The sequence below is a fragment of the Leptodactylus fuscus genome, chromosome 5 (assembly GCF_031893055.1).
Source record: "Leptodactylus fuscus isolate aLepFus1 chromosome 5, aLepFus1.hap2, whole genome shotgun sequence".
In the NCBI taxonomy this organism is placed as follows: Eukaryota; Metazoa; Chordata; class Amphibia; order Anura; family Leptodactylidae; genus Leptodactylus; species Leptodactylus fuscus.
In genome coordinates this window covers 81434810-81449474 of record NC_134269.1, presented here as the reverse complement: position 1 = coordinate 81449474, position 14665 = coordinate 81434810, and the positions used below count along the sequence as shown (strand labels likewise).

Below are 14665 nucleotides of genomic sequence, written 5' to 3'. Positions count from 1 at the left end.
TCGTGTCAGCTCACGTTGACATAATTGGATTGTATTTTTGTCACCAAAAATGCAAGAATATCCGAGGGACAGGGAATAAAACCAAAATAAAGAAAACAGTTTTTTTTCCAGTTTGAAGATTGCAGGCTGGTAGGGACAGGGAGTGCATTTGGATATGAAAAGTTGGCTAGATTTATGTAGTTGATAGTCATTCTGTTTTAGGGCTAGTTCACACGTGAACTGCCCGCGCGGGTTTTGACACAGAGAGAGACGCGGCGAGCTGCGTCTCTCTCTTGTCAAAACCCGCCCACCGCGACCATCGCTGTCGCGGCTTAACCCTCTGCTGTCGGCTCAAATGAATGAGCCGACATAGGAGGGAGCTGCCGGGGGCGGAAGCCGCGCGGCTGAGCCTGCGCGGCTTCTGCCTGAAGAAAGGTCATGTCCTTTCTTTTCTCCGCTAGCAGCAGCCCGCCGCTAGCGGAGAACAGAAGCCCGGCGTTCTCCATAGACCACCATTATAAGGGGAGGTTTTGGACGCGAAATCCGCTGTCAAAAACCTCCCCTTATACTCACGTGTGAACTAGCCCTTACTGTTACATTATAGGAACAGGATAATGGTCTGCATGCATTACATGATGGAAACTGACAGAGCCTAAGAACCCCTCATATGACTGTCTGTTTGTTACAGCAGCACTTGGGCCATTCAGGAGCACGTGAGCTCAATTCAATTAAGGCCTGTAAATAAGTCCCGTGCACAGACCCTTCAGTAATGAAACTGACCGAACATTCAGTCCATTTTCGATGACCAGATTTCTAAATGAAAATGTATATTATGAGAAATTGACCTAAAACCCCCAACTGACCTAAATGAACCATCAGCAGAATACTTATTCCTACACTTTGCTGACTGTTCCTGCAGGGCAAATGAAAAGAATTTCTAATTCCTTCAGACATGTAGGCTTATTATTGTAATTGTAAATGCTTGTGAAAGAAGCAGCTTCAATAGCAACATTATATTAGGGAATTGGTCATAATGTCATTCTCTAGTATAATATTTATACTGGTTCCAATCAGAGCCTTGCTGTAAATACTGTGAAAGGATGGAGTCACCAGAGGTTCCGCATTCTTCGACAACAATGGAAGTTCGCGGGTCGATATTTTACAACAAATCCAATGCAATAATAACTTTCCCTTTTACAGGACTATAATTCTGAATGGATTTTCTAAATCCATGTCACACTAGTGTAATAATCTTTAGATAACGTACAAAGTAACTCTGTGCTGTGACACTGTTTTATATAGAGAGAATATGCGCAGAAAAAGAGTTTGATAGTATAGACAGTATCATTGCAGTGTAATGACTACTCTTGCAAAAGTAAAATGCTTTCGATCCTGCACTTTAAATGACAAGTTGAAGTTCTTAACCACACAATAGGCCGGTTAATGCTTTGCATTTTACTAATTTAGTGTTTATTCAGGGAACAGTTCTTTTGTGCTATAAAACCATAAGTTAGATCTGACCTCTGAATAAAATTGTTGAAAATGCCATCAAATCTGTGCAATACAATCTATCCATAGGTAGTCTTTTATTTGTATCCATGACATGTCTCATTATGTTGTACGGATCAGCACCCAAATGTCATTTTGATACAGGAACACTCGAATACACAGATTTATTCACAATACTCGCATACACAGACTTACTTTGTCCATAAAAAGTCATCATTTTTTATTTACGCAAACTGCTGTTTTGCACAAGAAATCGTGACTTTTTTAAGCTGAAGTTCCACATGGCGTAAACTGGCATTTTTGGAAATCGTAGTATGTCAATTATACCAATGGAAACGCTGGCGGTTTCCGTATATATATAACTGAAGTGGAAAGTCAACAGAGGAAAACTGCAAATGCATTTCTGCCATGTTTTATCCCACAGTACTATTTAGCTGTGTCTTGCTACGTAGGGCCCTGGCCTTACTTTTGCACCCCCTTAAAAAAGGAGGCGTTTTGAGTTTGAGCAGTGGGCGGGTCTATCAACCCACCAGATTTATCAGCATTTACACCAGAAATCTCGCATAAATCTCATTCTTACTACAGAAAACATAGTGTTCATATTTATTAAGTAGCCTGGCCTTTATTTGCCGTAATTGCACCTTTTTTGGGTTCTTGTTTGTTTGCTGCACTTTGCACTCGCACCTTTTTACCAGATGTTTTTCTTCTCTTGTTGCTTCTGATTTTTGGCAAGAAAGTCGCCAAAGTGGAGTTTCTGTATTTATAACTTGCCTCTATGTAAAAAGGCACAAATGTACATCAGTACAACGTAAAAAGCCAAGTCCATGTAGAATATTTTGCGTAAAATGTATTTTAAAAAATAGGCCCAAAGTGCACATGGGCAAAAAATGCACACCTAAAATAACTAACATGCTCTAAATTTATCAAGGAACTGCACCTATTTAATATACATCCAGTATCAAAAAATTAGAGAAAAAAAGCCAAAAATTGTACATAAAAGGGCACAGTTAATAAATATCCCCCAGTGTTTTTGTTTTTAAAACAATGCAGCATGTTAAAAAATTCAAGTGCTTTTGCTATGTTTTTGTCTGTTTCTTCAGTCCTTGATAACCTGTCCTTAAGACACCCATCAAACAGCAGATATGGTGACCCTTCGATCATATCTGCATTTGGTAATCCGTTCAGTGAGTCCACATGGGGACCCCTGAACGGAATACCAAACACATTTGCAATCACTGTGCAGTGAAAGTACACGGATCCCCATAATGGGGTCCATGTGCTTGCTGCACGCTGCCTGCATGAATCATGCAGATAGGAAAGTAGAGGTGAAGTACTTTCCTGCCCGCATGTTCTGTGCGGAGATCTGGCGGCAAGCACACAGACCCCATTATATTCTATGGGGATCTGTGTGCTTCACTGCACAGTGCTTGCAAATGCGTTTGGTAGTCCGTTCGGGGGGGGGGAGGGGGCATGCGTACTCCTCCAGACAGAATTCCAACGCAGATGTGAACCAACCCTGAGCCAAGGGAACTATACAATGCACAGTTTGCTCAACAGAGGTTTGCCTTAGAGCATTAGTGAGCATTTTTACTTTTTGTTAATGTGGGATCTCTAAACATGTGCACCGATTTACAATCCCGACTTACCTTCTGAGTTATGCAAACTTCAAAGCCTAGTACAGGAAAGTACAGCTATGGCGCACCGTGTTGGAAGGTAAATATGGCACTCAACTTGACTCAACTGTGAACTCAAATAAAGCTTGATTCACGGCTCATAAAAATAAGACTTAATGGAGTCATAGATGGTAGAAATGTGTAACAAACAAATATACAATGGGGGTAATTTATTAACACTGGAGTTCTATACACCAGTCTTAATAAAGCCTTACAGTAGATACAAGCTACTCAGAAACACACAGAAGTAAAAATATAACTGCAAAATTGGTGAACCATAGTCATCATGGAAGCAGACATTAAATAATGGGGTAGATATTTGAAGCCCCAGCACCAGTTCTGGCACAAACAGGTTGCAATTCTTGGATTTCTGCAGGTGCCATTTTCCAACGCCCTCACCACTTTATGAACAGAGGACATGTTGTGGGTGTGCTATAGGTGGAGCCATGAGCCCTGTGAGATTTATTCTTATTTATAACAGGTTTATGGGGTAAATGATAACTGAACGTTACACCAGCTATGAGCTAGAGGAGATTTCAGTGCTGGTGCATGGACTGACCAATGATATGTCTAATTTATGATGAGCCTACACCTTGTCAAAAATTATCAAGACTGATGTGGAAAAATTCCCTTCAATGTAAAAGGTATCTAAAGCCTTGTGTTTCTGACAGTATCATTTATCTATCCATCTGTCTTCATTTTCCACATAGCACAGATCTAGGATACAAGACAACTATTTCTTTTGCCCTTCACACTGATTTGGGCTCCTGCCTGTTTCTGTTGCTTTGCTGTGTCTGTACAGAAGATGCGGCATATGTATGTCAGATCTAAGGCTATCAGTAAAGATAAATACAAATAAAACATTCATTGGATCCAATTCTCCGAGCATTGGCAGGAATAAAAGTCACTGTGCTTTTCTTAAAGAAAAATCTGTAGAGCACAGGTTTCTTCAGTCTTTTTACATTGAAAGGAAGCAGGCACCTAGTACTGTCTATTGGATCATACTGCTAGTAACGTTTGTAAATGTGCATGCTGATTGGAGGATGAAAAACAACACAGATTGGCATGCGCTCTTGATTAGGACTGTATATGAAGTCTTTTGTGGTTTACCAGTCTAACCTCCAAAGTAGGCTGGAAAGAAAACCGCCATCCAGGGTTCTGGGACATCAAAGTGGTATGATGGTAGTATAGAAATATGAGGGTTGCTGCAGTCACCTGTGGACTGACTGGCTGGTGATGGCCGTAGAGTATCGGTAGGTGAAGAAGAGTATGTACACTGATGAACAGTGAAGTAAAAATTGGGTGGCGCTCTCCTCAGATGCAACGACAAAAATGATGATTATCAATTCGTTTATTAAAGGATAACGCGTTTCAGGATTTTGTGAACAACCATGTACCCCTTCATCAGATCTATCTTATGTTAAACAAAAGATACACTTGTATATGTACATCAATGTGAACATATTGAGAAAACAGAACATAATTGGTAATGATGTACCAGATTTCCAGAAGAATTACAACATACTTTATGGCTCAACCATGAAGATGGTAAACGTCATGGATTGGTACAAAATAATTGATATAAACTTAGTTGGTACAATGATGGGTCAGAGGCATTTCTATTTGGTAATTTTGGCTTAATTATGATGAATTAGTCAATAAACATAATTATGCACAAAATATAAAGAATATTTAAATTATATATATATATATATATATATATATATATATATATACACACACACATATATATATATAAATAGATTCAAAACGAACCGTTAAAAATAAAATTCTAAAAATTAAATAAAATTAGGCAGGTATAAAATTAATCCATATGTTTCCATTTGTCTCCCTATATTATAAAAATGAATTTCTGTCTGTCTGTCTGTCTGTCTGTGCTCTAATGCGAACCAAACGACTGGACCGATCTTCACCAAATTTGGTACAGAGATACTTCAGATATCCGGGAAGGTTTAAGACGAGACTCCAACTCGCTCGGACGTACCGTTGCTGAGATACAGCATTTCAAACACAGTGCCCCCCCCCCTTAGCCAATACAAACCTGCAAGACTTTCACTCATATTCCAACTGCAATACACATGGTCACTCCACATGCACAATACAACACTGATATCCAAACTGAGATACACGCATCAGAGGATTAGATACACAGATCAGCACACAGTATCACACATCAGAGGATTAGATACACGGGTCTGCACACAGTCCCACAAACCAGAGAATTAAATACGCACTTCTGCACACAGTTCCACACACTGAAGGATTTGATACACGCGTCTGCACACGGTTCCACATACCGAAGGATTAGATACAGGCGTCTACACACAGTTCCACACTCCAGAGGATTAGATACGCGCGTCTGCACACATTTGTACACGCCATAGGATTAGATACACGCGTCTTCACACAGTTCCACACTCCAGAGGATTAGATACGCGCGTCTGCACACAGTTGTACACGCCATAGGATTAGATACACGCGTCTTTACACAGTACCACATGCAGTAGGATTAGATACGTGCGTCTATACACAGTTCCACACGCCGAAGGATTAGATACGCGCCTCTTCACACAATACCACACAGGGAAAGATTAGATACGTGTGTGTGCACACAGTACCACACTTTGGAGGATGAGATACATGCCTCTGCACACAGTACCACAAGCCAGAGAATTAGATACGCGTCTCAGCACACAGTACCACATGGGGGAGGATTAGATACGTGCGTCTACACACAGTACCACATGCCATAGGATTATATACGCGCGTCTGCACACAGTACCACATGCTGGGGGATTGGATACATGCGTCTACACACAGTTCCACACACTGTAGGATTAGATACGCACCTCTTCACACAATACCACACAGGGGAGGATTAGATACACGTGTCTTCACACAGTTGTACACGCCATAGGATTAGATACACGCGTCTTCACACAGTACCACATGCAGTAGGATTAGATACGCGTGTCTACACACAGTTCCACACGCCAAAGGATTAGATACGCGCCTCTTCACACAATACCACACAGGGGAGGATTAGATATGTGTGTGTGCACACAGTACCACACTTTGGAGGATTAGATACATGCCTCTGCACACAGTACCACAAGCCAGAGAATTAGATATGCGTCTCAGCACACAGTATCACACGGGGGAGGATTAGATACGCTCATCTACACACAGTACCACATGCCATAGGATTATATACGCACGTCTGCACAGAGTACCACATGCCGGGGGATTGGATACATGCTTCTACACACAGTTCCACACACTGTAGGATTAGATACACACCTCTTCACATAATACCACACAGGGGAGGATTAGATACACGTGTCTTCACACAGTTGTACACGCCATAGGATTAGATACACGCGTCTGCACACAGTACCACATGCCGTAGGATTAGATACGCGCGTCTACACACAGTACCACATGGGGGAGGATTAGATACGCGCGTCTGCACACAGTACCACATGCCGTAGAATTAGATACGCGCATCTACACACAGTTCCACACTCCAAAGGATTAGATATGCGCGTCTGCACACAGTTGTACACGCCATAGGATTAGATACACACGTCTGCACAGAGTACCACATGCCGTAGGATTAGATACACACGTCTACACACAGTTCCACACTCCAGAGGATTAGATACGCGTGTCTGCACACAGTTGTACACGCCATAGAATTAGATACACGCGTCTGCACACAGTACCACATGCAGTAGGATTAGATACGCGACTCTTCACACAGTACCACACAGGGGAGGATTAGATACGTGTGTGCACATAGTATCACACTTTGGAGGATTAGATACATGCCTCTGCACACAGTACCACAAGCCAGAGAATTAGATACGCGTCTCAGCACACAGTATCACACGGGGGAGGATTAGATATGCGCCTCTTCACACAATACCACACAGGGGAGGATTAGATACAGGCCTCTGCATACAGTACCACATGCCAGAGAATTAGATACGCGTCTCAGCACACAGTTCCACATGGGGGAGGATTAGATACGCGCATCTGCACACAGTACCACACGCCAGAGTCATTAGATACGCGCGTCTGCACACAGTTTCACTTACTGGAGGATTAGATATGCGCCTCTTCACACAATATCACATGGGGAGGATTAGATATGTGCATCTGCACAAAGTACCACACCAACAAGAATTAGACACTTGCATCTAAACACAGTACTACACGGGGAAGGATTAGATACAGCTTTACTCCAGGTATCCATAACAACTGATCACAGGTTTTTCACTGACATCCAAAATGAGATTCACATAATCACATGACGCTTATGGACATACACACAAACCACATACAAAATACACCAGTGCAAAATTGGACAATTCTTATGGGGCCAGTACACAAACATAAAATGTAATATACCCGTGCGAAGCCGGGTCCTCCCTCTAGTATATGATATAATATAATTACGACGTTCAATGTAAACTATCAAAAAATGTACTTATTCCATGCCAGATACATTCAAATATATTATATTAAGGTCAAAATGTTCTCAATATGTTCACATTGATGTGCATATACAAGTGTATCTTTTGTTTTTGGTTTTTATTAAGATATATCTGATGAAGGGATACATGGTTCTTCACAAAACCCCGAAACGCTTTATCCTTTAATAAACGAATCGATAGTCAACATTCGTGTCGTTGTATCTGAGGAGAGCGCCACCCAATTTCTACTTCACTGTTTATCAGTGTACATACTCTTCTTGTAAATTTGCAGATATACAAATGCTCATCTAGGAACTCATAAGACAATTGGTTAAATTATATTGAAATATGGATTTTCCAATGCGGTAGCAATGAGTGACACAGAAAAAGGTGAACTGATCTTTCCCCAAGTACAATGTGAATCCTGTGATGAACCAGCTCCACGTTTCACTATGTTACAATGTACTATACCCTTAAAAGGTCATCTTGGGAATTTCATATCGAGTGCTTATCCTTAGAATAGGTCACTAATGTCAGATGGGTAAGGCTCTGACACCCTTCACCTTTACTAATCAGGTGAATGATGGGGCTGTAGCACCTTGACAAACACTGTGCCTTCTTCTGATCCTTCTGCAGATCATCCCTATTCAAGTCAATAGAGCAAAATTGCAATACCAGGGACAGCCACTATATTATGTATGGCACTGTGTCTACTATACATTAAAGAGCCTCTAGTGCTTTAGTAATTTGTGGGTACCAGGTATCTATTAATATAAAAATCCAAGAATACCCTTTTAGATCAATGCAAAGTAGGACCATAGTGGTAAGTTTCGTTTACTAGAATCATTAAGAGTCCTAGTATTAGTCAGAATTTGGACAGTGTTTCACTTGGAATATGAACATGGTTATATTGCTTTCATCTGAATGAGCCCTTGTTAGGTTGCAAAGAATAGATGCATTTTGTGCCTCATATTTGTAAGCTTAAAGCAGGACTAAGTAAATGAAAGAATCATTCCTTTTCCATGTTCCATGTTTTAGCTCCCACTCCTGATTTGACTTAGGAGTCTCAAAAACTGCGCTTTGTGCAAACAAGGTCTTACATACAAAAAAGATGCAGAGCCTCAGCATAAGGGTAAATATTCATTTTATGAAATACATTCTATAGCGAATAAATTCATATAATTTCCATTGCATTGTTTGCATATTTTAGATCAGACTGCAAAATTCCGAGTTGACTTTAACCGCATGCTATCTGAATTATTCAGATCATCGACTGCCACTCATAACATGAAAACAAATATTTTATTCACTTTGAAAAATTTTACTTCAGATGCAAAGTTTGGTCCTATTATAGGGCATTAATGTGAAGACGTAGCTTGAGTAACGTACATATTCCAGTCATTGGCTACCTATGAGATCCGAAATTTCATTGCCTGACTTTAAGCCCATCCTTGGGTACATTGCTTTGGAGCTGTGATATCTAATTCTATATGCTAAAGGTTTTGAGTTAACAGAGGAGGGTCCCCCACTATGGACCCTTATCTATTAATATAGACCATTGAAGATCTCAGTGATCGCTGGGGATGTTCTCAGAGAAGTCAGTCAATGTTATCTTGTATTGCAAGTTTTATTCATCTTGATTCTTCCTGTATATGTGATTACTGTGTTTACTGCTAAATACATTCAGCACTATGTACAACTTTAGCTTTTCAAAGTATTAGGGTCTGTGAGAAAGTGAAGGGTATGGTCTGGGAAGATAGGTACATTCCAGCCAGGCACCTAAAGGGTGTATGGTAAAGGGTCACACCAGGGGGGTCAGCTGACGCTAGGTTCACACCTGCGTTCAGGGTCTCCGTTCTATGGTTTCCGTCTTCTGCATGCCAGAAGACGGAAACCATAGACCGGGTCCTGCCGTGAGCGGCGGTGAGCGTTTTAGGCTCTCTGCCGCGAAACCGGATTTTTTTATCCGGACACAGAGTAGTGCATGTCCGACTCTGTGTCCAGATTATAAAACCCGGTTTCGCGGCGGAGAGCCTAAAACGCTCACCGCCGCTCACGGCCGGACAGCTTTCTCACCCATTCACCACACTGACAGAGCTGATCTTTCCATACCAAACCTACAGAGCAGGTACTGTGCCACCCGTTGTTGTTGCCAGGGTGGGAGACTGGTAGCCAGTCTCCTGTATAGTCAGGGAAAAGTGTTCCTATGTTTAAGTTAGTTTTCTCAGCCGAGAAGGGTTTTGTTTTTGATATTTATGCCTTTGCAAAGGCAGAGTATGTGCTACATGTGAATAAAGCCTGAACTTGTGTGCAATCCAGTGTCTGTGTCCCTGTTTCCTGCACTGCTACCGAACATCTACCTGAGCGAATCCCCACAGGTCTTACATGGGCCTGCCATAGGAGCAGAGTTTGTGAATGGATGTTTCTAGAACCATTCATTCCTGATCACTGCTTGACACTTTAATGTCTGCTACATTTGTACATGCATCAATCAGATAATAAGGATGATGTGCTACCAACAAATAATGATATATGGTGCTGCATAATAGGTGCATTTGATCACTTGTCATTTGGTTGCTGCCCCTTTTCCATGGACCAGTTATTGGGATGCCCTTTCCTAGCAACAATAGTTCCTTATAATTGCCCAATTCTTGGCTGGAGTAATAAAGCCTTGACTCTATAATAATATGTACATACAGTAACTGCAGGTCAGAATTAGAGATGAGGGAATGGACTCATACATACAGAGCTGGATTTGACCTGAATATTCCAAATTGAAAATGGAGATTTGTCTCAGGTGAACCTGCGTTATACACTGAGGGTCTTCATATAATAGGTGAAGGCCCAGAGAAGGTGAAAAAAAAAATTCATACAGGTGCTCTCCTATTGATGTCAGATGCCCCCCAAAAGTCACACAAGCACAGTGAGTGACATGACACTTGGCATGCCCATGTCACCACTGAAACCCAGTCATAGGTCTCAATGGTGATGCAGGGTGCAGAATGTCATCAGGAAGGCGCAAAGAGAGACCACCGGAGGCCCAAAAGAGGTAACGGAAGGTGAGTATGATATTTTTTTTTTTCTTATTTAAGATGTGGTTCATTACAAACTGAAACAAATCTCAGACTTGAGCCACCCCAACCCAAAATGAAATGACTCCTTAGAGCAGTGGTTCTCAACCTTTCTAATGCTGTGACCCCGCAATACAGTTCCTCATGTTGTGGTGACCCAATTCAGTTTGGAATGTGTGTCCATAACGGGGTGCGTTCCAGCTGAATAGCGCTGCTGCAGACAGTAGTGCGGCTTCTCAGTGGCTAAAGCCATCGGAAATATGTATTTTCTGATGGCTTTAGGCATACCTCCCAACCTTTGAAGATTAGAAAGAGGGACAAAATATGCGGCGCCGCGGTAAATTTAGCTCTGCCCACTTTTATGTTGACTCCGCCCATTTTCATTCATTTTTCATGTGCTCCCACACAGTATAATCCTCCTACAGTCACCCATACATTATATGTCCCCTCGCCATCTCTCCCCCAGTTTCATATAAACCCTTCATCTGCCCCCAGTTTCATGTCCTCCCTCCATCTCTGCCCCCAGTTTCATGTCCCCATCTCTTCCCCAGTTTCATGTCCCCCCATCTCTGCCCCCAGTGTCATGCTGTACCCCCCTTCATCTGCCCACAGTTTCATGTCCCCCCATCTCTTCCCCCAGTTTCATGTCCCCATCTGTTCCCCAGTTTCGTGTTCCCCCATCTCTGCCCAGAGCTTCATGTTCCTCCATCTCTGCCCCCAGTGTCATGCCGTCCCCCCCTTCATCTGCCCCTTCACTATGTTCCACCTTAATGTTTAAAACAAAAAAAACCTCTTACACTCACCTTCCAACGCTCCCCCGCCGCTCTCTCCACATTCTCGCTTACTCATATAGTTGTAGCTGCGATGTGACATCATCACATCGTGGCTACACTGCAGAAGCCGCGGTGCAGCATTAAAGCAGGAGCTGGCTGTGACAGCTCCTGCTTTAATCGCCTGTGTGTTCAGCTCATCGGCGTCCTCCGGGCGCCAATAAGTTGAAACCGGGACATACCTCCCACCGACCGGGATGGTTGGGAGGTATGCTTTAGGCGACCCCTGTGTTTTGGTCGTTCGACCCCCTCCGGGGTCGCGACCCACAGGTTGAGAACCGCTGCCTTAGAGGTTCATCAATGTGTAGTCAGAATATGGTGATATTTAGTAACGTTAGTATCAGAGGCAGGAATAGCCCCATTATACTATAGCTATTAGCTGAAAGAAGAAGTAAACCATACACAGGATTATTGGTGATCAATCATAGTAGATACTTTCTAAGTCATAATGTAAAACTGCTGCATTGTTAACCCAATAGACCCCAAACCCAACAAGAGTTTTAGATATATTTTAGATTAGCTGAACCTGAGATTTTAGAACTTTTATCAGAGCTTTATTTAAGACATGGTTTTCACAAAATGTACCTGGTTCTGTGATTCATCAGTCCAGTTCTCTGATGTGGTAAGATTCTCTGGTGGTTAATGAAGTATTGTTCTGGAGACTCATCATCATCTAAAGTATCTGTCTTGTTCACATGCCTTTCTTTATACGGATTCATGCGATCGGTGTTGTACTTTGATTGTTCCTCATCTTCTGCTGGAATGTCTTTGAATTTAGATAGTGAATTTTTTCTCTGTGGGCTATACGAGGATACAGATTGACTTTCTGAAATATTTTGCTCATTACTTTGAAAATGTTGAACTTTTGAAGCCGGTGAGTGAATTTTGTGCTTGTGTCTTGGCTCTTCCTCATTATCTGAGCTGTCAGAACTTGTGATGTCACTGTTTAAACTGCAGAACACACAGAGACTTATTTCAAATTAGAACGTTGTATGCAATAGCCATTTGTGTTGCTCTAGGGCTACATTATTTATCTATCTATCTATTTCTCTATCCATATTTCAATAATGTACAAATGATGGTTCTGTTTAGCAATCGATAGGTTTTAAATCATTTCACTGAGTCCAATCTACATTTGATCTCTTTTTAGTACTTATTTAATATGCACCAATTAGTCATATCATAAAACCACGTGCCTAATATTGCTAAGTTCTCCTCGTGCCACCGTAACAGCTCTGACCAGTCAAAACCCAAACATCTCCAATGGTATCTTGTGGCATCTAACACTAAGATTTTGGCAACCGATCCTTTAAAGATAAGGCCACACAGAGTAGCCTTTTTTTTTATATCAAATTTCTATGGTTTTCAAACAAATTCTTAAGAGCAGTATAAATTATTTTTACATATACTATTTTTAGTCGCTTGTTAATGATTCTGTTGTTTTGTGCTTAAAACTGCTTTTTAACTATTAAGTAAAATGGCCATTATTGCATTAACAATCAATCTGAAAATCGTGGTAATCTGTAGAAAAGTCATGGGTGGGTATGTTTTTTGGCTATATCATAGCCCAGTCTCGGTTGACCCTGCTGAAAGAGACTGCTGTCGTTAATGAAACTGGTGCAATTAAAGGATGTACTTGGTTTGCAACGTTTGCAAAGTTTTGGTGGGTGGTATCTTTAAAATTAAGACGAGCTATTGGAAGGTGCCAACCCCCCTCCTAGATCATTAATAAAAAAAGGAACTGAAATAACCCTTAAGTTCCAGTCATAAAACCCAAGGTCTCAATGGGTTTTGTAACCACTGTACAGTCCAAAAAAATCTGCATGTGTTATGGCAGGAAAAGTTCACACAGCGGGTTTTGTGTAGCGAAATGCCATGCAAAATCTGTCATATAAATCTATTCATATTTATTTCACTAGGGGAATCGGGCAGAATCTACCTGAAGGCCGGGGCCCCATGGGACGGAAACGTCGCGATATACCCGCGGTGGAAATGTTGTGAGAAAATTCGCAGCATTTTACAGTAAGTGCAAAGTGGATGAGATTCTAGTGAATCCCATTCCCACTTTGCAGTAAAAGCCGCAGTGCGGACACGTCACAATTTCCAAAACCGGGCGCGGTTTTGGAAATCGCAGCATGTCAATTCTGTTACAGCAGCATGTCAATTCTGTTACAATTATATCTATGGGGAAACTCTGGTGGTTTCCCCATAGTTATAATTGTAACAGAAAGTCCATGGAGGAAAACTCCACAAACTTTGTTTAAAGCGCTGCAAGAAGGACCGTAATATGTTGCTGCCGCAGTTTTTCCCACTGCGCTTTTTGGTACCTTAGCTGATGATAGCAGATTTTTTTCAGTTAGAAAATGTGTCTGCTTCTCATTCACATGAATAGGAGATTGATTGATTGATTGATTTTTTGTGAACTTATCCTAAGGCATCAGAAAATCAAGAGGAAGTTGAGTTGGACATCCATGTCAGATTCCTCCTCATGTTCTGCCCCATGGCAGAATGCAGAATGCTGATGCAGAGAATGGTATTGCATCAAGGCTTTCCCCTGCAGATTAGGCCCATTCATCTGAATCATATATATCTTAGATGGATGGATGGATGGATGGATAGATAGATAGATAGATAGATAGATAGATAGATAGATAGATAGAGGATGTTCCAAATTAATAGATTTTCTGTGCAACAAAACATGTAATGTAGCTAGTTCTGTGTAAACATCTCATCATCTACAAGTGATTGCCACTTTATGTATAGCAGATAAACTCTGAATAGTCTTCTTCACTTGAACTGAGCCTCAGGGAAGACATGTCTAATGTTCCTAAAAGATGATGGTAATGGGCTTAGAGAAATCTAATGCACTGATGGAGAAATTAAAAACAAAGAAAAGTAAGCAAGAGACTTGCGGTGGTGCTTATGGTTTCGACACGTCTGGGAGATGGTATAATGAGTATGTATTACAGAGTAAAGCCTTTTAATATGACACCTAGTGGCTGCCGGATGAATGTGCACAATGCCAATCTACATTCACTCTGCAATTTTACAGCTGATGGTATCTTGCATCCTTTAATCTGCTCTGGATTCAAGTTGTAAAATAG

At 41.5% G+C, this 14665-nt stretch overlaps 1 protein-coding gene across 1 annotated transcript in view; it reads right to left on the bottom strand.

Annotated features, from left to right (window-relative positions):
* Positions 1–14665, bottom strand: part of LOC142204514 (uncharacterized) — a 93426-nt gene that overhangs the window by 62281 nt on the left and 16480 nt on the right. The window contains exon 7 of the mRNA XM_075275829.1: positions 12147–12512. Within this exon, the coding sequence (XP_075131930.1) occupies positions 12147–12512 (366 nt within the window). The remainder of the gene's footprint in view (positions 1–12146; positions 12513–14665) is intronic.